Raw genomic sequence first — 27,884 nt, 5'->3', positions numbered from 1 at the left:
CTCTGCCCCAGACCATTCTGGACGCCTCTGGACGGTCTGGGCAGCACTCCTGTCGGTTCCTGAGCTGCCCTCGGTTGCTCCGAGAGGCCCAGTCTATGCATGGTTTACACTGGGGCCCAGCCTGAGCTGGAGCCCACACAGAAACACTTGTTGAATGGGGGCATAGCTCACATCCTCTGCCCTCTTCCACCCAAGCCTTGCTAGGATATGCAGCCACCCCAGCTCCGCCTTCTGTAAGGCTTCCCTGATGCTTATCACATGCTGCCCCCTACTGGTGGTCAGGCTCACTGCCCTGTCAGATGAGTTTAGGATTTGTTTCCCAAGAGCTGTTGAGTCGTGGAGGGCAGGAACTACACCAGATTTATTTTCCATGACTCCAAGGGAGGTTAACAAGGCCAAAAACACAAGAGATGCTCGGCAAATACTGAACAAATAAATGCTCTGAAATTTGAGAGTTGCATTAATTCTGCAGCTGGAAAATGCCGCAGCCATCACACCAGGCAGCCCTCACCATGCCTGGGTCCCTAATAATAACAATGAGAGCAGTGGTCACTAATCCATCCTGGGCACCGTTCCCAGTGCTCACCTCGTATTATTTAAAACTCACCAAACCTAGGGAGGCAGGAGCATTATTCACGTCAACAAATTGCGGGAGCCCAGAGGCGCAGAGAAATGAGTAACTTTCGTGGGCTGAGGTCGGCTCCAGGGTCTAGGCTCTTAATCAGTCTCCGTGCTGGTGCTCTCTTCCCCGGCAGCAGCCACAGCAAAACAGGGGCGCCTGGCGTTGAGCGTCTGCCTTTGACTCAGGTCATGATCCCAGCGTCCTGGGACCGAGCCCCGCATCAGGCTCCCTGCTCCGCGGGAAGCCTGCTTCTCCCTCTCCCACTCCCGCTGCTTGTGTTCCCTCTCTCGCTGTGTCTTTCTCTGTCAAATAAATAAAATCTTTTTTTTAAAAAAGTAGCAAAACAGTAATAGTAGGAGTACTAGTAAGATAGTTGTAAACAGTATTAGTACTAGGAGTGTTAGCCCTAGTGGCACCATATTATTTATCTTATTATAACTTGATGTGATTATTACCCGTATTTACCATAATAATATGTTTACCGTTAAATATGGTATGTAAATATGGTTGTATATATGGGGGTGTGTGAGTGTGCGAGCACGCTCGTGCGCGCCGGGCATGATTGTAAGCACTTAGATACATTAACTGGTTTAATCCTCCTACCACCTTAGTTAGACACTACTAATGATCCCCATTTTACAAATGGGGAAACTGAGGTCCGGAGAGGTTACATGACTTGCATAGGGTCCCCCAGTTAGTAAGGGATGCAGCTGGGGTTCCAGCCTGGCAGTCGGGTCCGAGTCTGCACCTTCAATACACAGAAGACATGGGTGTTTGATAGCGAATCGAGGCCAGTGTCTGTGCCCTGATGGTAGGGCTGCCCATGGAGGGCATGAAGACAAAGCATCAGCATCTGAGTGGGCTCGCTGGACGGGCTGAGAGGCAGGCCATGGAAGGAGAAATCCCTGTTGCTGGCCTGTGTGACCTCAAGAAAGTTGTTTGGTCTTTCTGTTCATTCATTGTCCCTTTGGTATAATGGGGGAGATGATGGGCTTTTGCTGGAGCTGTGATAGGTTTTGGGGTATTCATCGGCAGGGAGCTTAGCGTCTTTGCCTGGAAGGATCCAGGGGAGCTCTGGTACCTCTGTTACCCTCCCTGGGGGTTGGATGTCACATTAGTGCTCCCTGCCCCGGGACTGGTCCCAGCACGCCCACCTGCACAAAGTCCTTCGTTCCCGAGGCAGGGCCTGTGTTGCCAGGCCTGAGGAAGGAAGGCATGCTTCTCCAGAGCTGTTTCCTCTGGGTGGGACAGACTGATCCTGCAGGCCTTGGGGAGGCAAGGCCAGGTGTCTGCTCTTCCTGCTTGCCGGGCCGGGATAGGATGCCTGAACATGCTGACTTTTCAGTGCCTTTCTGTCTTTTCTGGTCCAGGTGTGGAAAAGGGAAGCTAGAAGATGGGGATGGCATCAACCTGAATGACATCGAGAAGGTCCTCCCAGCCTGGCAGGTAGGTGCAGGAACAGAGTCTCCAACCCCCCCAGCCAGGTCCTGATCCTCAGCCTGGGCAGAGCCTACCTGCTCTTTTGGCCCCTTGCTCTGGCAGTGGTAGATGGGCAGGGGTGGGCGCCTGCCGAGGTCCAGGGTGTCCCATGGTGATGCGTGTGGCAGCACGCTCTTGGCTATGCTATAGGCATTGGTGGCAGGCCTGACATCCCCCAGAGATGAAATGAGGCCATGCTCTGGCAACTCGGCGCACTTGGAAATTTTTTGTCCCTTGACCTGAAATCTCTGCAGGTGAGGTGTCCTGCAGTGTGTTCCAGTGGGACTGGTGGGGCTGCTGGCATTTCCAGCATGGTCAGGGCTATTTTTAGGCTTTTGAAAAGTGGAGTTGTCCTGCCAGCCTCCAGGTGTCCGCTGTGCTTGCTGATTTTATCACCATTTGGGCTCCTTTCCCTGAATTGAGCCAGGCTCTGGGACAATAGGATCCACTCAGCAAAGAGAAAGCAGATCTGAGTCTTTAGATGCTTCTGGTGCAGAAATAGTAGGAATCTGCATCCGGGTACGGGGTTGGGACCTGCCACAACGGAGTGCGAGCCCGTCTCCTAGGTGACTGAGCCTGCTCTGCCCCTGATCTGCCACCACACTCACCACTTCACCCTTTCCTTCTCTTCTGAATCTCATGCCACTTCACCTGCACCCATTCTCTTCCTGCTCCTTTTGTGCTTGTCCCATTTTGTGGGTTCAGTGTTCATGCCTTGGGCCCATTAATGAGAGACAATCGAATGTACGGTCAAGGTCTCAGCAATCTGAAGAGGATGTGCCTTGAGCTGGTTTTTCTTTGTTTCTTCTACTTGGCATTTATTGAGTTTCTTGGATCTGTAAGTTTATGGTTTTCATCAAATTTGGAAAAATTTCAGCTACCACCTCCTCCCACCACTGGGATTCCAATGATATGTCTGCTGTGCTTCTTCATATTTTCCCACGGCTCACCAAACTCTGCTTAATTTTTTTTTTAAGTCTTTCTTCTCTGTGTGCTTCATTTTGGATAGTTTCCATTGCTATGTCTTCAGGTTCACTAGTCTTTTCTTGCAAAGCCTAACCTACCATTAATACTGTCCAGTATATTGTTCATTTTGGATGTTGTATTATTCGTGTCTAGAAGTTCACTTTGGATCTTTTTTCTCTCTCTTCCATTTCTCTCTTCTTCATGCCCATGCTTTCCCCAATCTTCTTGAGCATAAGAAATATATTTATAATAACTGCTTTAAGGTTCTTCTCTACTAATTCTGTCATCCATGTCATTTCAGTGTCTGTTTCTATTCATTGATTTTTCTCCTGGATATAGGTCATATTTTTTTCTGTGTGCCTGGTGATTTTAGATTAGATGCCAGGTATTAGAAATTTTACATTGTTGGGTGCTGGATTTTTGTTGGTATTCATTTAAACATTTGGGGCATTGTTCTGGAGCACAGTTAAGTTACTTCCGAAGAGTTTGATCTTTTCAAGGCTTGCTTTTAAAGCCTTGTTAGGTGAAAGGCCTTTAGTCTAGGATACATCTTACTCTACTACTGAGTCAGTACCCTCTGAGATTGCTTCCGAATGTGAGTGTTTCTACCTCATCCACTGGAAACATAGACTATTTCTAGCCCTGTGTGATCTCAGGGGATTGTTCTGTCTATTCCTTTCGGGAAGCCTTCTACTGGCTCTGGAAGTTTCCCCAAGCTGCAGATTTCTGGATTTCTCTTCTCTGGTGCTCTGCCTTGCAAACTCTAGTTGCCTCAGACTCCCTGAATTTTGAACTCTTTCCCCATAACTCATTGAGACCACTTGGCTCTGTGTAGACTACTCCCCCTGTGCTATAGACTGCAAATTCTCTTCCAGGTACCAGACTGGGGCACACGTAGGGCTCACTCATCACAAAGGGAAATATGTGACCTTATGGTGGAGAAACCTGCCAGAGTCTAATCTGACCATATGATGGAGGTTAAGGTCATTAGCGACAGGACGGGTAGCCACCACGTGCTGTCTGGTGTGCAGCACGGAGAAACCCAACATCCTTTCTGAGGGGTTTCCTGCTAAGAAAGCACAGCTTGAGTCTGGTCACGAGGAAACAAATGTAAGGACCATTCCCTAAAATAGCTTGCATATGAAAAACAGGAAAAGACTGAGGAATCTTCCAGGTTGGAGGGGCCTAAAGAGGCAGACTGAATGCCACGTGTGTTCTTTGCTGAGATCCTGGACCAGAAGACTTTATTGGACAGTTGGAGAATGTGAATGGGGATCTGTGGGGCAAGGGGAGAGCAGTGTTGCCTGGGTGTTGGTGTCCTGACTTGAAGGGCTACATGATGGCTATAGAGACAAGTGTCCTTGTTTTTCAGAAATACACAGTAGAGGATTTGAGGGATATGGGGCTTCCTGTCTGCAGCCTGTCCTCAAATGTTTAGAGAAACAAAAAATAATGGGTATATAGATACACAGATGGAATGAAGAGCAAATGGTGAGCTTTAACAGTCAGGGGATCTGAGTGAGGAGCATAGGAAAGTTCTTTGTATTGTCCTTACAACTTTCCTGTAAGTTTGAGAGAAAAAAGAACCAGTATCCTCAGCCATGGTGTGTAGGTCAATGGCATGGAGTATCAGTGCATGAAACATCCTCTGGGTTGGATCTGTATTAAATTATCACCGTGAATATAAAGCTAGCTTTGGTGCAAACAATAAAAGGATAAAGTACTCAGAAATTACTGTTTTATTGCTCCATTCCTAAATGCCTACAGCATTCACTGTTGATAGAAAAAATCATTTGAGAGACACAGATCCAGGTGAGGATCCAGATTCCCCCTGCCCTAGGTGAGGTGTTGACCCTTCGGTGGCCTTTGAGCCAGAAGCCTGGGACATCCTGGCCGGGAAGCTAACAGGTCTGACCTCTTTCTCCTATTTGGCGCCTGTCTCCTAGCTCCCAGGGGAGCAGAGCAGAGTGGAGGGCCTTTCATTTCTGCTCAAAGGGCAGGAATAGCTGGGCCCCTGGCTAGGAGGGAGGCAGCAGAGCTCAGGGGTTAAGGGCTTGGTGTCTGGACCCCAGACATGGACTTTATGGAATCCTGGCCCTGCCACTGACTAAGCAAGGAATCGGGCTAATTACTTATTGTCACTCTGCCTCAGTTTCCTCCTGTGTAAAATGAAGGTAATGGCAATCTCTACTTCATAGGGGCGTTGGCGAAGATTGAGTACTGAGTTCATGTGAAGTATTGAGAACAATGCCTGGTGCGGAGCAGGTGCTCCCTCCCTCTGATGGTGGACTCCCATAGCCTGGTTAGGAGGTGGGAGAGGGAGCAGTTCCCTGTACCCCACCCTGTGCACTTTTCCTAAGTGACCTCCCAGGCAGTGCAGAAAGATTGCACTAGAAGTCAGGAGAATCAAGCTGTAGACTTCTGCCCCAGAAGTGCTGTGTGACCTCCCCTCCCTGGGCCTCAGTTTACTCATTAGTAAAGTGACTCAGTTAGACTAGATCACAGGTTTGCAAACTGAAGCTCCTGGGTTTTTCAGAGGTTCTTTGGGGGTGCTACTACGGGTGTAGGGTGGGAGTAGGGAGGCTGGAGAAGCAGGCTCAGGGGCCCGTACTTGGGCTCACCCAGAACTGCTCCCCTGGTGTCTCTAAACCAGTCTACTGTGAATTATTTCATTTGAGGAAATGGTTCTACTACTAAACAAATGGTGAAAATCATCAGGCCAAGGCCCCCCTCAGGTTGCATATTCCATGTTTTCTCTCTTTCTTCCAGGGAGCAATAAGTCAGCAAGCACTCCTGGTTCTCCGGGGCCGCGTCTGACACTTAAGCAGTTAGGGGCTGCTGGTAGTGGAGGTCTCCACTTCTCGTCTCCATGTGCAGTGTGGGTCCACACAGTAGCAGGGCTTTGATACACACACACGCCACTTTGAATCAGCTTTGCCCCCAGAAAACTCTCAGCAGATAGGCCCCTAAACCCATGGTACTGAACCTTGGCTGCACATCAGATCTGCCTGGGAAGCTTTTAAATCTACAGCTTTCTGGCCTTACCATAGACCCACTGCATGAATTATCTCCTGCCATATAATAAATAGTTTAACATCTAGCAGCTTAAAAAAACAGACATTTACCATCACACGTACATTCAGAGAGCCAGGAATCTGGGAACAGCTTGGCTGGGGGTTCTGGCTCAGGGGGTCTCTCCTGAAGTTGTAGTCAGGCTGATGACCAGGGCTGTAGCCATCTGAAGGCTTGACTGGGGCTGGAGGGCCTCCTTCCGTCACGGCCCCCTCACACGGTTCCCTCAGTTCCACCTTGGTTGTTGGCAGAAGGCCTCAATTTCTTGCCATGTGGGCCTCTTCGTAAACTGCTGAGAGTCCTCCCAACATGGCAGCAGGCTTCCTCCAAAGCAAGTGATCTGAGAGAGAGAGAGAGAATCCAACATAGAAGTCCCCATCTTTTATAACGTAATCTCAGAAGTGACATGCTATCACTCTACCACATGCCATATGTTGATTGCAAACACACCAACCCTGGTACACCGCAGAAGGGACTGCACAAAGGTGTGACTGTCAGGAGGCAGGGATCATTGGGGCTGGTGACCACACCTACTGAATCATATCCAGGAATCTGTATTTTTTAAAGCATCACAGGACATTCTGCAATTTTATCAAAATTATCAATAAGAGTTGAAATCCTAGAGTTACAGATGATAATGCTCATGACGCCTCTTCTTGGGTGTTTGTACTTCATATGGGTACCATTAGGGCAGGACTGACAGGCTTCCTGATCCCAAAGCAGAGCTGTGGTGGTAGAATTTGAGGCCCTAGGAGAGCACATTGGGATGATTTTTCCGAGTTTTCCTAGCATTCTTCAGAGCCCCTCACAGACAGGGCTGGCTGGCTGAGTTGTCCAGCTTTGGGTCCTCAGGGTCAGCTAGCCTAGCTATTGGCATTGGGGTTGGGACAAATCTTAACTGGATGAAAGTGTCTGATGCAATGTAGGATGTTCAGTGTTCCCGGTCTCAGCCACTGAACTCTGGTCACTGGGGATGGATGAGCAGCCATGGTGACCACCAGAAGTACTTCCAGATACACCAAGGAGACACTGTGCACCCAGTTGAAGACCACTGAAGGGGAAAGAAAGCCCACCCATAGCCTGGGGCCCCCCCCAGCCCTCCCACAGAGTCTTGGGCCTGAGCAGAGATGAGGGGGCTTCATACACTGTCTTTGAGAAAAGTCAGAGTTTGAGGAGTAGAAAGAAACCTACACTGGTTAACCATGGTTAGTTAACCTCATCCACAGGTTAGTGGTTAACTTCAGTAGTTAACCGAATCTGCAGTTTCGCCTTCCTTGGTCTCAGTTACCTGAGGTCAACTGAGGTGCAGGAGCGATGAAGGTCAGTGACAGCCTAACCCGACGTCACAGGCCCCGCGTCCTTCACCTCACTTCCTGTCCTCAGGCAGGCATGTTACCACCTCACATCATCACAAGAGGGGTGAGTACAGTACAGTGAGATTTGGGGAGAGAGACCACATCCACAGAACTTTAATTACAGTATAATTGTTCTATCTTATTGTTGTTAACCTCTTACTGTGCCTGATTTGTAAATTAAACTTTAGCATAGTATGTATGTCCCGGAAAATATAGAGTGTGTGTGTGTGTGTGTGTGTGTGTATGCGTGTGCGTGTGCGTGTGCGCGCACGCGCGCACGGTTCAATACTAACTGTTTTAAGGTTTTAAAAGGTCTTGGAACATGTCCCCCGTGGATAAGAGGGGACTGCTGTATTGCCTCCCCTCCCCTACTGGGAGGCAAAAAGAAAGGAAAATAGGAGGATGAAGGGAGAGTTTGGCCTGAAGCCCATTGCCCACCTGCCCACCATTTCTTCCACCCCAGAAGAAGAGAAGCATTAGGGCTGTACCCCACTCTTTTCGCTCCAGCATCTCCTCACCCCATAGAGGCCCGAGGCACCATTCCTGACCCCTACCCTCCCTGTTCAGACTCCTTAGCATCTAGGAGGCTTTGTGATTTGCCCCAGCGCCCCTATGCCTTGCCCAGGTCAGAGTCCTTGCAGGGGCACGTCTGGGCCCTCTCCCTGCAGACTTCGCCTGTCTCCTCCGTGCTACTACAGAAGCTGTTCTCTGGGACTTGAATGCATGGCTGAGTATGGAGCATTGACCCCAGCGGCCCCCAGACTTAATGACTATTTCCAGGGAGCTCTGGCTTATCTCTCACTGGGAGTTGCACATGGGGTGCCCGTCACAGTGAGTGGTCCTAGGTAGGCGTGCCTCGGTCAGGTCAGATGCCGTCACCTGGGTACCTGGCCAAACTCCCCTCCAGTCAAAGCTGAGGACCCTTATCCCTGATTGGTGGCCCTGCCTGGCTGTATTTCCACAGAGGGATCCTCGGGGATCCCTATTGCTGGGACCACTGGGGCCAAGTCCCCGGAAGCACCCAAGGACCTGGGAACAGGGCACACAGGTGCCCATGTCTTCCAGGTATAGTTCTTTACCCGTAAAAGGCATTTAGTTGGTTGATAAGGGCTGGTGCTGATGATATTGCCTGTCGCCAAGGTCTCTGTGCCTATAGTGGTGGCTGAGGGTGTGGGTGATAGCCAGCAGCCACATCTTTGCATCCACGAACACTTGGCGGCCTCCAGTGAGCTCGGGCTAGCATTGTTCCCCCACACTGCTGATGGGGGGAGGGCAGCTGGAGGCTCTGAGCGTGGTGACACGGACTTGGGTCATCATCAGTCACGGTTCCAGGTGGTGAAGCCATGGAGCAGGGCCGAAGCTGAGACCCACACAGTGGGACCCAGGATGGAGTCCTAGGGGCCCCTCTGTTGGGAGCCGTGTGAAGGTGGACTGGGCTTAGCCGGCCTGCCACGTGGCCGGTGATGTGATCACTGCGGTGCCCGTCGCCCGTTAACTGCTGCAGCGTGGTCCCAGCTCAGCGGGGCCTGGTGCAGAGGCCAGGCAGGGACACTGGCTGCACCATGATCTGCTCCCACTAGAGGACACCAGCGCACCGCTCTGGAGGCTCAGTCTGGCGTTTGCAGTCGCAAGTCCCACGTCCCCAGCAGCCAAAGGTGTCCTGGCCTCCTTATTGGTGCTCAACATGCAAAATGTCAAAAAAATGACCCAGGCCGATGCTCAGGCCCTTGCTGGCCAGAACAAGGGACAGGATGAGGTGGGAGCGGAGGTGGTCACACACAGGTGTTAGGGACATACCTGTTTGACCCAAATGTGCCCCACTGTGCAAAGGCCCGACATCCCTCCGGGGGGTCCTACCCCCTCCCCGGGAACACATGGCTGCTCCTAGGAAGGCACACCCCTTAAGCCTCCGTCAGCCACATAGACAAGGAGGGTGCCTTCCCATGGAGTGAGGGGTGCAGGCAGCATTCCCTGCACCAGACTTGACCTGGGCCTGCAGGGGAGGTGCCCACTGGCGTGGGGCCTGGGGCCTTCCAGAGCGCTGGCTTCTGCCCTTGGAAGAACAGGCGCTGGCCGGCTGTATGAGGGCAAAGATGGAGCGCCATAATGCAGGCCAAGTTAAACCTGACTACGTGCATGTGAAGCCCAGGGAATAGACTCTGAAGAAGCCCGAGACCCCTGCCCAGACACCACCCAAGGCTCCTTCCCCCTCAGGTGTGGTCACTCGCTGAGCGGCTTCTCCCCCGCGTCCCCTCAGGTTCCAGAGCTCAGGGGACCACACAGCCTCAGGGCCCTGCGGAGAGGCTGCCTCCCTCTTCCCCACGCGGCCCTGGATGCTTCTGTGTCTTGTACGAAACCCCAGTTGAGAGACGGTGGTCTTGAATTATCCTGCGTCTTGCCCAAGGCTTTCTATAAGGACATATTTCGATCGTTTTTCTTGAATTCTGTCAGACAAACGTGAGGTCGGCCGCCTTTTGTCTGACAAGAGGAACTGCATAACCCAACTGATTTCCCTTTTTGCCTTCCTGTGAGGAAATTTTGAAACTGAATTCTGTGCCTGCCTGCAGTTAATTATGAGCTCACTGTGACCTGGTCAGGTCCCTCGCTTTGATCCTCTGGTGACTGACCTAGTTTGGTAGTAGACACTGTATAATCCCACCGTCGTGCGGTTGGCAGGGTACCCAGCTGGACACCCAGCATTACCGCGTCAGGTGGGATTTCGGGCCCCACGCGTGCTCCCTAGGTTCTGTCCCCTGAGGGGCCCAGCAGAGCCAGGGAAGGGGGAGTGGGAGTTCAGACCTCACGAGAGTGTCCACAGCAATCTCTTCACACGGGACCCACAGAGGGGACAGACCCGCTAAAGCAGGGGACAGGGAGGTGTGCGGTTAAGCACCCCATCCCCCGGGCGCCTGGGTGGCTCAGTTGGTTAAGCGACTGCCTTCGGCTCAGGTCATGATCCTTGAGTCCCGGGATCGAGTCCCACGTCGGGCTCCCTGATCAGCAGGGAGTCTGCTTCTCTCTCTGACCCTCCCCCCTCTCATGCTCTCTATCTCATTCTCTCTCTCAAATAAATAAATAAAATCTTTAAAAAAAAAAAAAAGCACCCCATCCCCCTGCTTGGCCCCGAATAAGGACAGGATGAGAATCTCGCCCGCCCCACCCCTCTGAGGGACAAATGAGCTTTGAGAATGGAGAATGAAAATCACTGCTCTCCTGAATGACGACCAGCAGCCCCCCTCGCCCCCCACTGGGTGCCCTGAAGAATAAAACTGGTGGCCACTGCAAGAGCAGCCTCGCTCCTCCGGTAGGTGGCGCTGTTGCCGTTTGGAAACCGGGTTGGCGGGACTGGGCCCCCCTACTGGATTGAAGCTGCTGTAGCCCAGTTCCCAGCTATCCAGATGGGAAGGAGTGACTTTATTGTTCCCTAGAGCTATGCCAGCTCTGTTGCTAAGACTTCTGGAAGTTTCTAGGATATGCTAACTCACAGGCATCAGGGTTATTAAAATAACCCAAGATGCTGAGGAACAGTCATGTGAAAACCAAGCCCTACCTGGAACCCCCAGGCCTGTCATCTTCCCCAAGCACTACTACTTCATGTCCCCTCTTGGTCTCACTGGAGGTATGGTCTGACTTCATTCACCCGGGCTAACTACTGACTGAGCACCTTTCTGGGGAGAGGCACTGTCTTAGCCATGAGGGACTGATTTAGAATGCAGGGGCTGGCTTCCTGTCCAGTGGACGGGGACATGGGATTCTCCCACTGTTCCTTCAGAGAGCATTCAACAACTGTACTGCCCCGTAGGAACACTGGAAACCCTTGCCGAGTGCTTTCCACGCTTTCGGAGCTGTGACAACGTTTCCTCTTTCTTTTTTTTTTTTTTTTTTTTTTAAAGATTTTATTTATTTATTTGAGAGAGAGAGAGCACATGAGAGGGGGGAGGGTTGGGAGGGTCAGAGGGAGAAGCAGACTCCCCGCCGAGCAGGGAGCCCGACGCGGGACTCGATCCAGGGACTCCAGGATCATGACCCGAGCCGAAGGCAGCCGCCCAACCAACTGAGCCACCCAGGCGCCCACGTTTCCTCTTTCTTATCTTGCTTATCCGCCCGCCGTCCCTGGGGAATGGGTTGTCTCTGGTCAGATGTCACCTTCTCAACAGGCCTTTTGAACACCTCGCCGCCCCCCCTCCCTTATTCTTCTCCATTGCATTCATCATGTATTTGCTTTATTTATTTCGTGGTCTTCACTCTCCCACTGGACATACAGGTGCTCATGAAATATTCAGTGAATGACTGAATGAGGCCTGACTTGCTCCTGTCCCGGAGGGACTCACTCCCAGCACCCCAGTCCAGAGCCTGGGCCCCCTTCACAGGGGCTCGAGCACTGTCTGAGCTAGGGTCTGCATACCACCCTTTCTGAGTTCATGTAACGGCCCCATAGAGCAGAGGTATTACTGTTATCGCCATGGGAGATATTAACGCAAATGCGAGAATTGAGATCAAATACTTTGCCCAGGTCACGTGGCTTATAGATGGGGGAGTGGAAACTGGAATTTAGGCAGCACGACTCCTCTGGCACCCCTTTGTAAGGAATGTTGATGAGGAGGAAGAGGTGCTGGAAAACCATTTTCTATATTCTAGGTGACCGTAGTCACGTACAGCAAGTGAAGGGTGAATGTCATTTCCTTAATAAGCAAGAACAAGAAAATGGATATCTTTTTTTTTTCCTCTCCTGCTGAAGGCACTAAAAATGGAAAGAGAGAGAGGAGCCCCACGGACACCTTCGAAAGAGGAAGAGATACGGTTTTTACTTTTTTTAAAAAAATCAGTTTCTAATGCCCTCCCCCACAATCCCTGCTGACCCAAGACAGTGCATCAGCTATCAAGGAGGAATGCTTACCTAGGAGATCCCCTCCCTCTGCCTCTCTGGCCACCTCCCCCCCTCCCCCCAGTGCTTCCTCCCTCAGGACAAAAATAGGTGCCCCATACAATAAAGGAGGATACCAGGAGTCCTTCATTCCACGGTTTCCTGTCGGAGGCCGCCAGGTAGCAAGGCCCATTGGGAATGGGGCAACATGCTCTGTGAGGCAAGCCTATTTTTATTTTTGTTGTTTGTCAGTCTTTTTACAAGAAGTCACCACTTGGGGGTGAAGACTTTTGCTGGTGACAGCTAGGGAAGTTCCTAGGGAGCAGGCTGTGGCCACGTCTGGAGTGGGTTCCCACGCGGTCTCAAGGAGCTGGGACAACAGGTAGCAAGTGCTTTCTGGCTCCAGGGGGCCCGGGGAACAACTGTCTCCCTTACCAAGCTGCTTCGATGATCCGGAACACGGCTAGGGTCTTCAACAGGGATGGCAAACTGGCACAGACCAAGTCCGGCCCTCCAGCCTGTTTCTGCAAATAAAGTTTTATTGGCACGCAGTCCGCCAGCTGTTGGCTCCCTGTGGCTGTGTTTGGGCTACAGGGCAGAGCTGAGGAGTTACAGTGGGACCCTACCGCCTGCAAAGCGTAAAGTATTTACTGTCTGGCCCCTTACAGAAAAAGTTTGTCAAACACTGACCTAGAATATACAGAGTAAAAAGCTCTGAGAATTTTTTTTTAAATGTTAAAAAAAAAAAAAAAGCTGGCAAAAATCTGAGGTTCATTGAACTTCCAACGTCTGAGAACCCTTCAGTCCCACGCACAGAGCATTGTGACATTCGCCGAAAATCATTCTCTTCCAGCTTCCATTTCTCCAGCTATAAAATGGGATCATACACCTGTTTGACTTACATCGCAAAGCTATCCTGAGGCCATCTCACAAACCAGGTTATATAATGACAGCTCTTTATAAACCGAAAAACTGCTCTACGTACGTGAAATGTCCTTACTAAGTAGCACAGTGATAACTGGAAGCAAGGACAGAACCGCTGAGCTTAACAGGCAAGAAACGTGCTTGGGAAGCCTCCCACAGGGCCCTCCTGTGATCTGGGGAGCACGGGGGTGGAGATTGTGTTGAGTTTCCCCGGCTCCTTCTAAGACCGAGCTCTCAGAGAGCAACCGTCTGCCTGTGTAGGACTCAGGCTGAGCAGGACCTCACCAGCTGTGCCCTCCCCACTCCTTACACCTGCTGTGTCCTTACCGCCCCCCTGGCCCAGATCGCCCACCATCTTTCATGGCCCCGTTCACACTTTCCCTCCTTCGTGGAACTATCCTCAATGAAGCAGATTGCCACAGGCCTCGGAGAGTTCGTGGACGTTGGAGGCCTTGATTCTAGACCAGTTGTGAGGTCCTCCGGTTGTTTCCTGCCTCTCCTTGTGTTTATGCTTCCTGGAGGAGGCAGACCTTGAACTGGACCGTGGGGGTGGCCAGGGAGGTTCTCTAGGGAGAAAAGAAAAGGTCTGGCATTCAGGGCTGTAGAAATAAGTGAGTAGTGGTTCAGAAGCAGTAGAGGCTGTGGAGAATGGGGGTGTCCAGGAACCAGAAGGGGCATTTTTGTAAGTAGAGAGAGCCATTGGTATGGGTCCTTGAGGCCTTGGGACTTGACCAAATAAGGACTCAGTCAAATGCTCTTGAGCAGCAAAATGCATGATGGAAAGAGGATTTAGGAAGCCAAGGGCTAGGGCCTGACCAGTCCTTGTTTTCTTGGGACCTATAGGGAATTCCTAGGACCATACACATCTTCCCTCAGTGGCCAGGAAAGGAATTTTTGTGACTTCATTAGAGACAGGCCAGTGTCCCTTAAAAACAGGACTTGCCCCCAGTAGACAGGTCATCTTGTCCATGCCCTGCTTTGGGCCAGACCACATCCAGAATCCTTTGCTGAGTGCCTGTGGGCTTGATCAGTCAGGTGGGAGGGAGCACCTGGGGGCGAGGGTGGCGAGCCCAAGCAAGGCCAGACTAAACACTACCTCCACCAAGAACACGGCTGGGCCCAGGCCATCTCACAAAGAACAAGAGCTATCCCAACCAGCCCAGCTCGGGAGTGGCGTGGGCTTGGAATGAGGAGGCCAGCAGAGGTGCCAGAGTTGTGAGTAGGCCCTAAGCTGGCCTATGGGGGCCCTGGCTACCAATGCTCAGAGACTCCTGCACGCGCCCACCCACCCACCAGTGATGCAGCAGTCCTGCCCGGAGAGGCCCCGAAGCACAGGATGAATGGCATCACCCCACCTGCAGCCCCACCAACCATTCCAGGGCTGGCCTAACACCTCCAGCCATCTTGGTGATGCCCTGGTGACTTGAGCCAGTCCTGGTTAGACCAGGCTGCATTCTGGTCCAGCACCTTTCCTCCTCTGTCCTTGGCCCGTGCAAGGAGCAGCTGAGGCTAGAGGAAGAGGAAGGTGTTGCTAAGGGTGTGAAGCATCCATTATTCCTTTATTAGCCAGTGTGCCATTTCTGGTCGCGTTCCCCTTCCTGGCGGCGGTGAGCTTGGGGGCGGAGAAGCCCAGTTATTTTCGTTTACCCCAGCTTCTCACTGGGAGTAGTCAGAGGCTGCAGGCAGAGGGGGTGGGGGCGGACGGGGCTACGTGCTCTCCAGCAGGCGTTTGTGAATGGGCCCCAGCTCCCAGGCCACCCGACGGCAGGCTCCCCGCCCCCCCACCCCCAGGACGCGCTGACTCTCACTGGCTGGACATCGTCATTTCTAGCTTTGCAATGGCCAGGCAGGAGGAAGCTTTCTTCTGGCCCAAGAACAATACCAGGGTCAGCCCGGGGACCTCCCTCCTACACCCTCTTCCTTCCATTGTGAGCTGCTATACAATCCCAGGCTGCTCGGCTCTGCACAGCCTGGGGGCGGGAGGACTTGCCCAGGAGAGATTAGCAATGTGGGTGACACCTCTAGTCATCTGCCTCCACTTCCCAGGCTGGGCCAGGGTTCTGGAGGCAGCAGATGGACAGACAGACCAAGCATGTGTGAGTAGCTGTCGAATCCCTCTGCTTTGCAAGGGGCTGCTAGCAGGGTGAGGCCACTAGCTGGGTGGCCTCACTCTCTCCCTCTGCCCCCATTGAATCACAGCATGTCAAGGCCGCAAAGGCCTACTTAGACCTTCTGCCCATCAGCCCATTATACAGACAAGGAAAGTGAGACCCAGAAAGGTAAAGGTTTTACCCAACTTCTTATTGCCCTGCTTAAAAATTCTTCACTGATTCCCTTGGCCTATGAGAAAACCGCAGACTTCCCTTTCTGCCTGGTATCCGCCAGCCTTCCAGGCTTCTCTCCTGTCACTCCCCAACTTGTGCTTTAGCCTTGTGACTAACTAATAGGCCCTTGATCCAGCAGCACTGGTCCCCCTGCCGTAAATGTCCTTCCTGCTTCATTTGCCTCCCTGCCGTATCCCTGTTCTTCAAAGACTCTGCCTGCAGGTCACCTCCTCTGTGCACCCCTCCCTGACAGGCATTTCCTTGTTGATTCACCTGGGCTTCTCCAGCACTTAATATAGACCTACAGAAGGGCTGCCCCCCTCCTTGTCATTGGTAAGCACGTGTGTGTCCCACACGTCCCCCTACAACACACACTCCGGATCCTAAAGGCTGAAAACATCTCATTTGCCTTTGCAACATTTACGGCAGGGGTTCTCCAGGTGGGGTCCTCAGACTAGCTGCATTAGTATCACCTGGGAACGTGCTAGAGGTGCAAATTCTTGGGGCTCCCTTCTCTTTCACTGAACCAGAAACTCTGGGGGTGGGGCTCAGCGATCTGTATGTTACCATCCCAACAGGTGATTCTGATGCCTGCTCCCATCTGAGAACCAGCACCTTAGGACCTGCTTGCAGGCAGCTGGCTCTTAATTATTTCTTCTATTCTCGCTCTTTTTTCTTGTCTTTTTAAATCGAGATATATTTGACATACAACGCCGTGTGAGTTTAAGGTGTGTGACATATCGATTTTATATGTTTATGTCGCCGTTTACATTGTGTGGCTCACCCCACCTCCCTGGCATCACGGAGTTATCACTTCTTCTAGTGTTGGGAACAGTTGAGATCTGGTCTCCTAGCAAGTGTGATATTTATAGTACAGATTTGTTGTCTATCTTCATAATTTCTTGATAGTGTCATGAATAATTGACATCACCCATTCCCTTCTATTTGCTGCCAAAATCTTTGGTTGTTTGTTTGTTCTTTATCATTATTTTGCTCCAATGAAGGACAAAGAATCTTGCCCTCTTGGACAACCAAGGGTATGGATTTGCAGAGGGTTGAGTGATTCAAGATTGACACAGTGCCCCAGGCTCCAGCACCTGATCCTGTCACTGGCCATACCCCAGATGGATGACCCATTGGCCCCGACAGTCCCGGGTGAGCCCCTGCAGGTTACCTTCCCGCCTATGAAAGGTAGAAACCTCAGGAGAGTCCCCAGGGACACCGCACACTTGCAGGGGATCAAGGCCACCCCCTGGGGTGAAGATATGGGGGCAGCTTGTGTTTTCAGAGATGACTAGAACGCCCTGAGCTCTTCTCGGCGGATCCCATTGCTGCATGTGGAGCTGATTTGCCCACCCAGTGTGTTGGGTGACGGCTGGTGTTGAAGGGAGTTTGTCCCTGAGCTCAGAGACTCTGTCGGCAGCAGGCAGTGACCCTGACGCATTCTTGGTGGCAGGAGGAAGCTGACCTGGGGATAAAACAACAAACACTAACTTCTGCCTACAAAGGGAGTAATCAAAAGTTGCTACTAAATAGACTATAAATAATAACAGTACTGTAATTGCAGGCCTAGCCAAACAGACTATGGGAAGGCCAAACATTGAGATCGTGTCCGGAAAACAGCCCTGGCCTTTCCCTCTGAGGTTCAGTGTTCTAACTTTTGGAGCAGAGGGACTGAGGAGGCCAGAGCCCTGACCCAGAGACAGGTGATCATGCCCCACCTCTGAGCCTCATTGTCCACTCCCTGTGAAATAGGGGTGAAGCCTGTGCCACCCTCTGGGCCCAACCCTGTGACTCTCCTTACCCACGTGCTTTATCACTCCCTCTACATAATTTTCTTATTTTCTTTTTTTTTTTTTTTAGATTTTATTTGAGAGAGAGAATGAGAGAGAGAGAGAGAGCACATGAGAGGGGGGAGGGTCAGAGGGAGAAGCAGACTCCCTGCTGAGCAGGGAGCCCGATGCGGGACTCGATCCCGGGACTCCAGGATCATGACCTGAGCCGAAGGCAGACGCTTAACGACTGAGCCACCCAGGTGCCCCAATTTTCTTATTTTCATCTTGATGGTTTGAAGAATAAGTTGTGGACATGGTGTCACTTTACCCCTAAATACCTCCATGTGTTTTCCTAAAAACAGGGGCAATTCTCTTACATAATTGGAGTTTCAGGGTCAAAATCAGGAAGTCAACATCGATAGAATCCTATTACGTAATCTACAGACCTTGCTTCCATTTTGCAGTTGTCCGGTAATTGCCTAGCTAAAGAAAAGGTAATGTTTGGTTGTGTTTTCAGACTTAGAACCCAGGAGAAAGTCACACTTTGCTTTTCATCGTCATGTCTTGTGAGATTCCTCTATCTTTCTGTCTTTCATGATCTTGACATTTTTTTGAAGAGGACAGACCCGTTATTTTGTAGAATGTCTATCGAGTTGGGTTTGTCTGATGTCTCCTCGTGATTAAACGTATGCACTTTTGAAAGGAATGCCACAGAAGAGGCTCGGTGTCCTCAATGCAGGATATCAAGAGGCACAAGATGTTGATTGGGTGACTGGGACACAGACCACCTGTTCAGGTGGGAACTTCTAGAAAGTTACTACATTCCCCTTTATAATTAAGAACTGTCTCACAGGGAGATATTTGAGACAGTGTCAATATACTGTTTCTGATAATACTTTTACCCATTCACTTTAGCATTCATTGATAATTCTTGCCTGAAATAGCATCATGTTTGCTGGCAAATGGTGACTTTTCTAATTCCATCTACATATTTTAGTTGACTTCCTACTGTAAGGAAGATCATTCCTTTCTCTTATTTATTTATTCATTCATTCTTTCATCATTCATTTATTAAATGTCTTGGCTTATAGATTTTTACATTTCTGGTTATAATCCATGACTATCTGATGTCTAATGGTTGGAGATTTGATGAGCGGGAGCCCCTTCAGGTCACTTCTGTGTATTTCTGAAATGCCCTAAATGATTATTCTTTGAATACTTCCTCACTTGCTGGCACAAGAAGTGGTTCCAGGTTTATTGGGTACTTTCTCTGCCTGGCCCTGGGATCCATTACCCATGGCACCCAGTTACTTCTTAGCGGACGGTTTTTAGAAACCCAGATCCAGGTGCTAGGTGAGCTCACTGCGACTGAATCCGCTGTCTTTTGATCCATTTCTCTCTCCCATTTTCTGAGTCCCCAGATCAGAGCTTCTCCAGAAAATAAAATCTCTTGCCTGGAGGTGGGGATAGAAGGATATTGCATGGCTGTGTGGGGTGGGGAAAGACACCTGGGGGGAGTCCATATCCAGACTCTTCTCTCAGCACCTGAACCCTGCCTTTTGTGGTCCCTGGTCCCTCCGAGCTCTGAGCTCCCTGGGCGTTTGGCACATTTCTCTTTCGTGTTCCCCTCTGCTGAGTTACCCACCACTCCACTCACGTTCTGTCTTCTTAACTTGGTGGAAATCTCTTTGCTCATTCTCTGTATTTTTATAGGTTTACAGCCTTTTTTATTATTATTATTAATTAGAAAGGAAAATTTGAAATGAGTGCATGTAGTCAATCTACCATGAGAGTCAGAAGTCCAGTTGGTTAGATTTAAGTCATCAGGGAGAGAGGGAGATCGTTGAAGGGGACACTGAGCTTCACATACTTGTCGGGAGCAGATGTTTGTGTCTGGGAGTAGAGGGATGAAGTGACCCGTCCTCTGAGTCTATGCAGGAGGACCAGTATGTGCCAGAGGCCCTGGGCACGTAGTCATTGGGATCAGAATATAAAGGGGGGAGGGGGGGCAGCAGGATGTACCTGAATGCCAATAAATAGATTCTTTTCTTTCCTGTTGTTCAAAGAACTCTGGGAGGGGACACACACACAACACACACACACACACACACACCCCAACTGTCTGAGGTGCCTGAGAAAATCTGCTTGGATTCAGACCTTACAGAGAGGCTTACTCTCACCTGAGAGCCAAGAACCATCAGGACAAATGCTCTCCCCATGGAGGACCCAAGTATAAGTCTTTATTGCCTAGCCATGTAGGATTCCAGCCACACCCTGCCTTGCTGTCCATTGCCTAGTGGGAAAGACTTTCCTCCAGCAAGTCTCCAGGTCCTCGGGAGCAAGGCTGTTGTCCAGCACCACACCTGGGCCGGTGTTGGACACAGGGTGGGAGCTCAGAAAATCACAGAACCATAGATAGTTGCTAAATGCCAGAGCAAATGTGTGAGCCAGCTGTGCCAAGGAGGGGAGCAAAGCAGCCTCTTACCCTGAAAACCTGCAGGTCATTGCTGGGCTGTCTCCTTCCACAGCTGTCTGAGTCTCTCCCCTTTGGCATTACTAAGAAACCTGACCCCCACCCACCCCCAGTGGTATGCTGGCTCCAGAAGCCCTCACATAAAGTACAAGCTGTCCCTTCCTTTTGCCAATTCGCATTTCAACAATCCACGCATTCTGCAGTTCCTGAAAACCATTTATGTAGAACTTCTGGTAGCTTTAATCTCCTTACTTGGGAGTTCCCGCTCATTTCTGGAAATGGTGAAATAAGCAAGTATGCCCTTAAGGGCAGGCAGGCTAGGTTTGCTGGCATAACTAGCTTGTACCCTCGTGATAAAGGGCAGCACCCCAAAGAGCCGACCCTGGTGGACGGTGGGCTATTCTGTGTGCTGTTCTCGTCTCGGGAACACAGAGCCCTGAAAGGCAAGGACTCTGGGTACATCCTGTTACCTGGAAGCGCTCCATTTCCAGCTGATCACTGGCAGGGATCCGTTCTGTGGACAGGTTGTCACCTCGGGGCCCCGTGAGCAGGATAAAGCTGGAGCGTACTTGGAATGGGGCTGGCGGTGGGGGCAGGGTCAGATATGGGCAGGCCCAGGAGTAGGGGACACCAAGAATGACTACCAAGACGCACTGAGAGAATGCAAGCCACTTGGCTGCCTCAGCCTGGTGCCCGGGGCAAAGAGCAGCCCGCGTTGGTCAGTGGGGCAGGAGTTGAAATCTGTCCCTGGGCATCCAGCTTGGAGACCAGCTAGTCAACATTCTAAGCCATGAGGAAAGCATTCTGAACACATCATGCTCCCCAAGGAAACGAAGGTCCCCCATGGGGAAGGGCTGCACCCAAGGGCATGCAGCCCACCCAACGACAGATTTGGGGCCCCAGATCCACAGGTCACTGCTCTTTCCCACACATCCTGCAGTTTCATTTAGGATGAATTCTCATGATTGGTCCTTGTAGAAGGCTCACAGGATATCTGTTTAATAATTCAGTCTGGAATTTCACTAGGGATCCGATTCAATAGGTATATTTGAAAAGGCCTCATCGCTAAACTGCACATAAAACATTCTGTAGAAAGGAAATTCGAAATCCCACCTGCAGCGGGCTCTGCATCTCCCACACCCAGCCCCAGCCCAGCAAGGCCATCGGAGTGGCCAACAGCAGCCCTGATCCCACACGGTGCTCCCTGAGGCCTGATGCTCAGCCCTGCTGGGTCCAGGGCATGGAGAGACGGAGGGCTGGCCACAAGGATGCAGTGAACTGGGCCTCTGTAAACACCGTGGAGGAGAAGGATTTTCTGCCGTGGCATCTGGACATCCCATGTCACGTCCCCGCTTTGGTCCCTGTTCTAAATACTGAGCCATGGGGCCGGCGTTTGAGTCCTTTTTTAGCCCCTAAAGAAGTGGAAAGTGTTCTAGTACATGGACCAGCCTGCCACTGACCAGACTGGCCATGTGTGCAAAATAGAAAGAGAAGCTCCTTCCTCACACTCGACAGCCTCTGCCCAAAATTGTCAAAAATCATCCAAATCCACGGTGACTGGGGTGAGGACCGTCTCCTGGAGTAGCACAGAGCAGGTGTCGGCCGCAGGCTGTTCTTTTTTTTTTTTTTTTAAAGATTTTATTTATTTGAGAGAGAGACACAGTGAGAGAGGGAACACAAGCAGGGGGAGTGGGAGGGAGAGAAGCAGGCTTCCCGCGGAGCAGGGAGCCCAACGCAGGGCTCGATCCTAGGACCCTGGGATCATGACCTGAGCCGAAGGCAGACGCTCAACCAACTGAGCCGCCCAGGCGCCCCCGCAGGCTGTTCTTTTTAAGCAAATGTCACAAACGGGCTTGAGTTGAATACCTAGGCCACTAGTTCATATTATAGAAGGCCAGGCTTTGAGTTTAGAGTATTTCCAGCAAAAGAGAATCCCCCTTGGAGATTAATATCTGACAGCCCGGAAGGCTGAGTAACCCATTCTATTTCTTCGGGTGAAAGGAGTCACAAGGCCATAGCAGGATACAGATTATGAGACCTGAAAGGACCCTAATGTCATTGGAGGCAGCTCCTTTCATTTTGCAACTGGGAACACTGAGGCTCGCACAGACGTCCCTGCCCTGAGCACAGGGCTCTGCCCCTCCCCAGTACGGGGGTGAGGAGCTGAATTCTAGAGGCTGTTGTGAGTCAGAGGTCCTCGTACCCGAGAGACCCCTGCAGTCCGGGAAGGGCTGGATGCAGAGATAATGTGGAAAGAAGAAAAGCTGCTACCAGATTCCCCAAGTTCTTCCAAGCCCACAATGAGACCCTAGCACGTGACCTCGTTCACCTGCTCTGGTCACCAATCACGCGCTCAGCATTGGATTCTTCTTACAGCAACGTAAGTGAGCCTCGATGATGCAGGCCAGTTGGGGGGGATTCTGATTGTAAGGAATTTATTGCAAAGACCCTCAGCAAAGTTGGCCATCAGAAGCAGGCATTCTGAAAGCAGATCCTTCCTGGTCCTCGCCCATACACCCTATACCCAGCCCAGCCAGGGCCTAGCGGCTGGTCAGGGGCTGCTCACCTGAGGGGCAGTTGTCCCTCTTCCAAGTGTCCCGATGCACCTGCATACGCATGTACACACACTCTCTCTCAACATGCTAAAAATGTTGGGAACAATTCATCCTCGTTCTTGACCTATGACCTCCAGGGCAGCTCGGTGGCCTCTGGATCATTGTATTTTGCTTCAGAGAGTACCCTCCAGGTCAAAGCAGAAACATGTGCTTGGCAAGAAAAGAGAAGATGTTCCTTTATGTGGCCTTTCCTGGCAGCAAGAAAAGGGACATTGTTCCAGCAGGCTGGCGTGTGGTGTGGTCAAGGAAATGCATCATACCCCTCAGCAAGGCCCTTTCAGGACAACCCAAAGGGCAGCAGCACCAGCAGCTGGCCACATGGGCCAGGTTGGTCGCTCAGGTTGGGCAACCGGCACAGGATGTCCATGCACAGGAAAACCTGATTGGTGGAAGACAGACGGGTGGACAGACTGCACCTGCAGATGAGGACTGGGGAGGAACCTTGCTGGGTCACTGGGGACCCTGGGCCGGGGGACCTCTCCATCCCTCAAGAAGAGAGATGCCTCAAAGACCTTGGGATGATTCAGAGACAGATGTTAGTAACTGAAAAGAACAACTTCTTTCGGTCCTGCGATTAGCATGGTGGGGAAACCAAAGCACCCCTCTGCAAAGCTGAGTAGACCTTATTTCAAGGTCTCTGGAATGAGGCATTGCATCCCTCCTCTCATTCCTTGCTGCATGTTAGAGTTGGCTGGGGAGCTCTTGAAAAATATCCATGCCTGGACCCCAACACCGGCAGATCAGAATCTCTGGGTGATGGATCCTGGGCACCTGTCACCTTTAAAGCTCCCCAGGTAAATCTAATGTGCAGCCAGGGCCAAGACCCTCTGTGCTCAGGTCTTAGGGATTTCTTACATTGTGCCATCCTGGAAGGTGTTTGCACCAGAGAAAAGCAAGGGGTTGGCCAGGATTTGATCCAAACTTATAAAATATTAGCATAGTAACCTCTGCCTTCTTGATATTAATTACATTCTGCCTAGCTTAATACTCCTTCATTTTCGATCTGTCTTGCAAGGATGTACTGTTCCTTCAGAACTGGGACTGTGTGTTATTTGCCATTTCTCACGGATGATGCCCTATCCCCCCATCCCCCCTCGCATCCTTCACCAAAACCAGCCGATTTTATTCTTAGATATTCATAGACCCTCCTTCTATCCCTCTGCCATTTCCCTGATCCTTACATTAGCCATTGGCATCTCTTGGCCATTGGGACATCTTCTTAACTGCTCTGCCCTGTGCTGCACTTGAATCCCCTTGAATCTGTCCTCCACACCACGTCCAGCACGATCCACAAAGTATACAAATCTAGCTGTTTTACTAATGTGCCTTTCCTTGCTTCCCCATCACATGTAGGATGTAGCTCCTGCCCTGTAAGGCCTCCCCCATCCAGCCCCTGCTCTCCTTCCAGCCTTGGATCCCGCACTTTCCCTATCATGCCCCCTATGTAACAGCCACACCGACTCGTTGTGGGGTCCTGAATACAGAAGGGCCAGGCATCCGTCTTTGGCTGGCATTGGATTGGCAATGCTGAGAAGACCCCGAGCAGGTAGTGAACCCACTCACAGTGGCTCTTTTTCTTCTCCCTTTACTCATATCTAGAGTAGGGATGTTAAAATCTATGTCCTACCTGCCACTGTCTCAGGAGGAGAATCTAGAGAGACGATCATTGAGAAAGTCCTTGGACAGCTGTGAGGCGCTAGTCAAATCTAAGAGCTTCTACGAGGACATGAAGACATAGGTGTTGCATGGCAGTTCACTGGGGCCCATTGGGAGTCATTCGCACAGAACACTGTGCACGTGCTGGTGAGCAGGGCAGGAGTGTTGGTGGCGATACCGGCCTCTTCCCTTAGTGTTTTCATAAAGGGAATCGGGTGAAGGAAATGTCTTGGAATAGACAATCTTCCTAAACTCCCCCGAAATAACTTCAGTGGAAACAATTGTGGTACCGTCCACTGCACAGTTATTGTTCCAATCTACCACAACATGGGAAAAATCTCCCGGCATTTCCAACTCAACTGGGAATCAACTTGACTTCCAGAGGCTTGGAAACAAAGGGATTGTGCTCAAGGGCTGCTCTGGGTCTTCATGGCCTACTGGAGCTGAGGACAATCCCAGGGCTTGTACACAGTTTAGCTTTTCCTCTCCACTTCCCTTTGGGAGTCTTGTTTGCTAGAGACCTTTGTATTTTCCCATAGATAACTTTTGGGGGTCATGACCAAAAGACTTTATTACAACAATACTCGAGATTCTAGATTTCCTTCCAGTCAGTTCTATAGCACAGCATTGCAGATTTGAGACCTCAGAATGCTCTTGCCCACACCCACCAAATGGAATTAATAGAATAGTATAGTATAGTATAGAACAGAATAGAATAGAATAGAATAGAATAGAATAGAATAGAATAGAATAGAGTAGAATTCCCTCCTTTGGAAGGTCTTCCTTGGTGCCCTATTCTTCTACCTTCTCAAAGGCTCTATCTTCCAGACCTGGTTAGAGCCTCCCGTCTGGTCGTCCTGTCTCCCTGCTGCTTCTCATACTAATCTGTCCTCTTCAAAGAAACTGTCAGAGCACCTTTGCCCAAGTCCCTTCTCCTGTTACATCCCTCCTTGACTCAAGAGGCAACATGCAGCTCCCCACTGGCCCATGAGACAAAACCAGGAGCTCTCTGCAGGGCATCCATAGTCCCTGGAATCTTCCTTCATGACCCCATCCATTCTGATCACCCACCACCTCTTTTTTTTTTTTTTTTAAGATTTTATTTATTTATTCATGACAGACAGACAGACAGACAGAGGCAGAGGGAGAAGCAGGCTCCCAAGGAGCAGGGAGCCCGATGCGGGACTCGATCCCAGGACCCTGAGATCATGACCTGAGCCTAAGGCAGATGCTTAACCATCTGAGCCACCCAGGCGCCCCACCCACCACCTCTTAATTGCTGCCCCCACTTGACCAAGACCAACCTGATTTTCCTGTCATTTTATCCTTTTAAAAAACTCGAGCTTGTTAAATGTGTAACTAAGTGTGATTTAATTTTCTTTTGTAAAAAACACATTTTGACCTCTTCTGCTGGCTCACCCTCCCAGAAGACCAGTCTCCTCTTGCCTTTGTATTTGGAGTCCTCCCCACCACCTCTCTGCCTCAAATTCTCCCATCCCTCAGAATATCTCCTCTCTCCCTTCCTCCAAGAAGTGTTCCCTGATTACTGTGCTGGGACATTCTAGAGTCTTCTCTTTCTCAGAACAAGGTACCTTAGAGCAGCACTTCTGACACTTGAATGAGCATGCAGGTAGCATGCAGGGCCAATTTCTATGCAGACTCTGACTTAGTAGAGCAGGGCTAGGGCCTGAATTCCTGCATTCCTAACCAGCTCCCAGGTGATGCTGATGATGCTGGTCCATGGACCGCGTTCGAGTAGCGGGATCTTTTAACCATGGTTCCCAGATTTTGTTGCACATTAGAATCACCTGGGAATTTTATTTTTTTTTAAAGATTTTATTTATATATTTGAGAGAGAGAGAAGGAGAGACAGAGAGTACAAGCGGGGAGGAGAGGGAGAAGCGAGCTCCCTGCACAGCAAGGAGCCCGATGTGGGGCTTGATCCCAGGCTCCTGCGATCATGACCTGAGCCGAAGGCAGACGCTTAACCGACTGAGCCACCCGGGCGCCCCTCACCTGAGACTTTGAAGAGACCTGTGCCAATCTTCCACCCTTAGGCGTTCTGATGTTATTGGCATAGGGTACAACCCAGGCATTGAGATTTTCTAAATCTTCCCAGGTGATTGCGGGGCACAGTCAGGTGTGACAACAGCTGCCTTATCATATAGCGTGAATATAGCTAAGCCTGTTACATATTTCATCTGTGCTTACCTTATCTCCCTGCCTTAGACAACAGTCCCTTTTAAGGCAGGACTTGGTCACTTTTTTTTTTTTTTTTAAATGAGGCTTGATTGACTGATGTTTGACTTTTAGGCTGTTAGCCATGTTTTTGATGATAAACCGGTGTTCACAGAGTACATATTGCCAGTAGGGAACCATAGTAGATGTCAAGAGGGGAACAAAGGAGAAGGTCTTGGATTTTGCCAGAGAGTGGTAAAATCTACACGGCGCCAGCCTTGGCTGAGGGGAACTGCCTATGTGGCAGGGTTTCAAGGGCTCTGGACACGCTTCCTCCTCATCTCCACCCCTGCGCGGGGGGGGGGGGGGGGGGGGGGGTGGAACCAACAATCTCTCCCTGGTTCATTTATTCCCAAAACACTACCACTGTTTTTGTTTTCCTTTTGATCTAAGGCTGTGGTTCTCAACTTGACCACCCTTTAGAATCACCTAAAGAGCTTTTAAAATCTCCACTGCCTGGGCTGTACCTCAGACCACTTGCCTCAGAGCCTCCCAAGTGGCACCTGGCCATCTGGATGTTTTAAAGCTCCCCTGGGGCTGTCAGTGAGTTGCCAGGGGCTGAGAGCCACTGACCTTAGGTTTTTATTGATTGAAATGTAAATATAATCCATTTATTCTCCTCTCAAGGGATTGAGGTTATCAGGGCCTTCCCTGAAGACAGATTCAAATAGCAGTAAAGGGAGAATGTGAGGAAGCTGGGTACCTATCAAGCTCAAGAAGTCACCACTGAGTTGGGGGAAAGGCCTAGAGAGGGAGGACAAAACTACAGCAAAATGCACTTGGCCTCCCAAGAATTCATTAGAGCAGGGGTCAGCAAATGACAGCTTACGGGCCAAATCTGGCCCACCACCTGTTTTTATAAATAAAGTTTTATTGGAACACAGCTATGCTTCTATGGCTACTTCTGCTGTACAAAATGACAGTTGAGACCACATGGCTTGCAGATCCTAAAATATTTACTATCTGGCTCTCTTTTTTTTTTTTTTTTAAGATTTTATTTATTTATTTGTCAGAGAGAGACAGAGTGCATGCACAAGCAGGGGGAGTGACAGAGGGAGAAGCAAGCTCCCCGCTGAGCAGGGAGCCCAATGCAGGACTCGATCCCAGGACCCTGGGATCATGACCTGAGCTGAAGTCAGACGTTTAACTGACTGAGCCACCCAGGCGTCCCTATCTGGCTCTTTATAGAAAAAGTTTGCCAACTCCTTTTCTGGAGGGTTGCTCTGCATATACTCCCTAGCTACAATTTATGTGTCAATACACATGCTCAGAATTTTTAAAACTACTTCTCTGTAATTTTTTAGTTACTTTTAAAACAGAACAGAGTGTCCTGATAGAGGTCTGAGAATAAGTCCTGGTTGGGATAAGGTATGGCTCTCGCTCAGCCTCCGGGTGGTGGGCTGTGGGTGGCCATGGTTGCAAGCTGCCACCCTCTGGCCCCCAAGCAGCCTCACTGGGGTACCCTCATGTGCCATGCACATGTCACCATCCTTCTTATGGGCTGCGGGGTGGGAAGACTGG

The 27,884-nt window shown here is 50.6% G+C and overlaps 1 protein-coding gene across 1 annotated transcript in view; it reads left to right on the top strand.

The window, feature by feature from the left end:
* CTIF (cap binding complex dependent translation initiation factor) overlaps positions 1 to 27,884 on the top strand; it is a 214,991-nt gene that overhangs the window by 39,002 nt on the left and 148,105 nt on the right. Inside the window, exon 5 of the mRNA XM_021686347.2 lies at positions 1,993 to 2,068. Within this exon, the coding sequence (XP_021542022.1) occupies positions 1,993 to 2,068 (76 nt within the window). The remainder of the gene's footprint in view (positions 1 to 1,992; positions 2,069 to 27,884) is intronic.

This window comes from Neomonachus schauinslandi, chromosome 14 (assembly GCF_002201575.2).
Source record: "Neomonachus schauinslandi chromosome 14, ASM220157v2, whole genome shotgun sequence".
NCBI lineage: Eukaryota > Metazoa > Chordata > Mammalia > Carnivora > Phocidae > Neomonachus > Neomonachus schauinslandi.
Note: the sequence above shows the minus strand (reverse complement) of the source record. Positions and strands in the feature narration are given on the sequence as shown.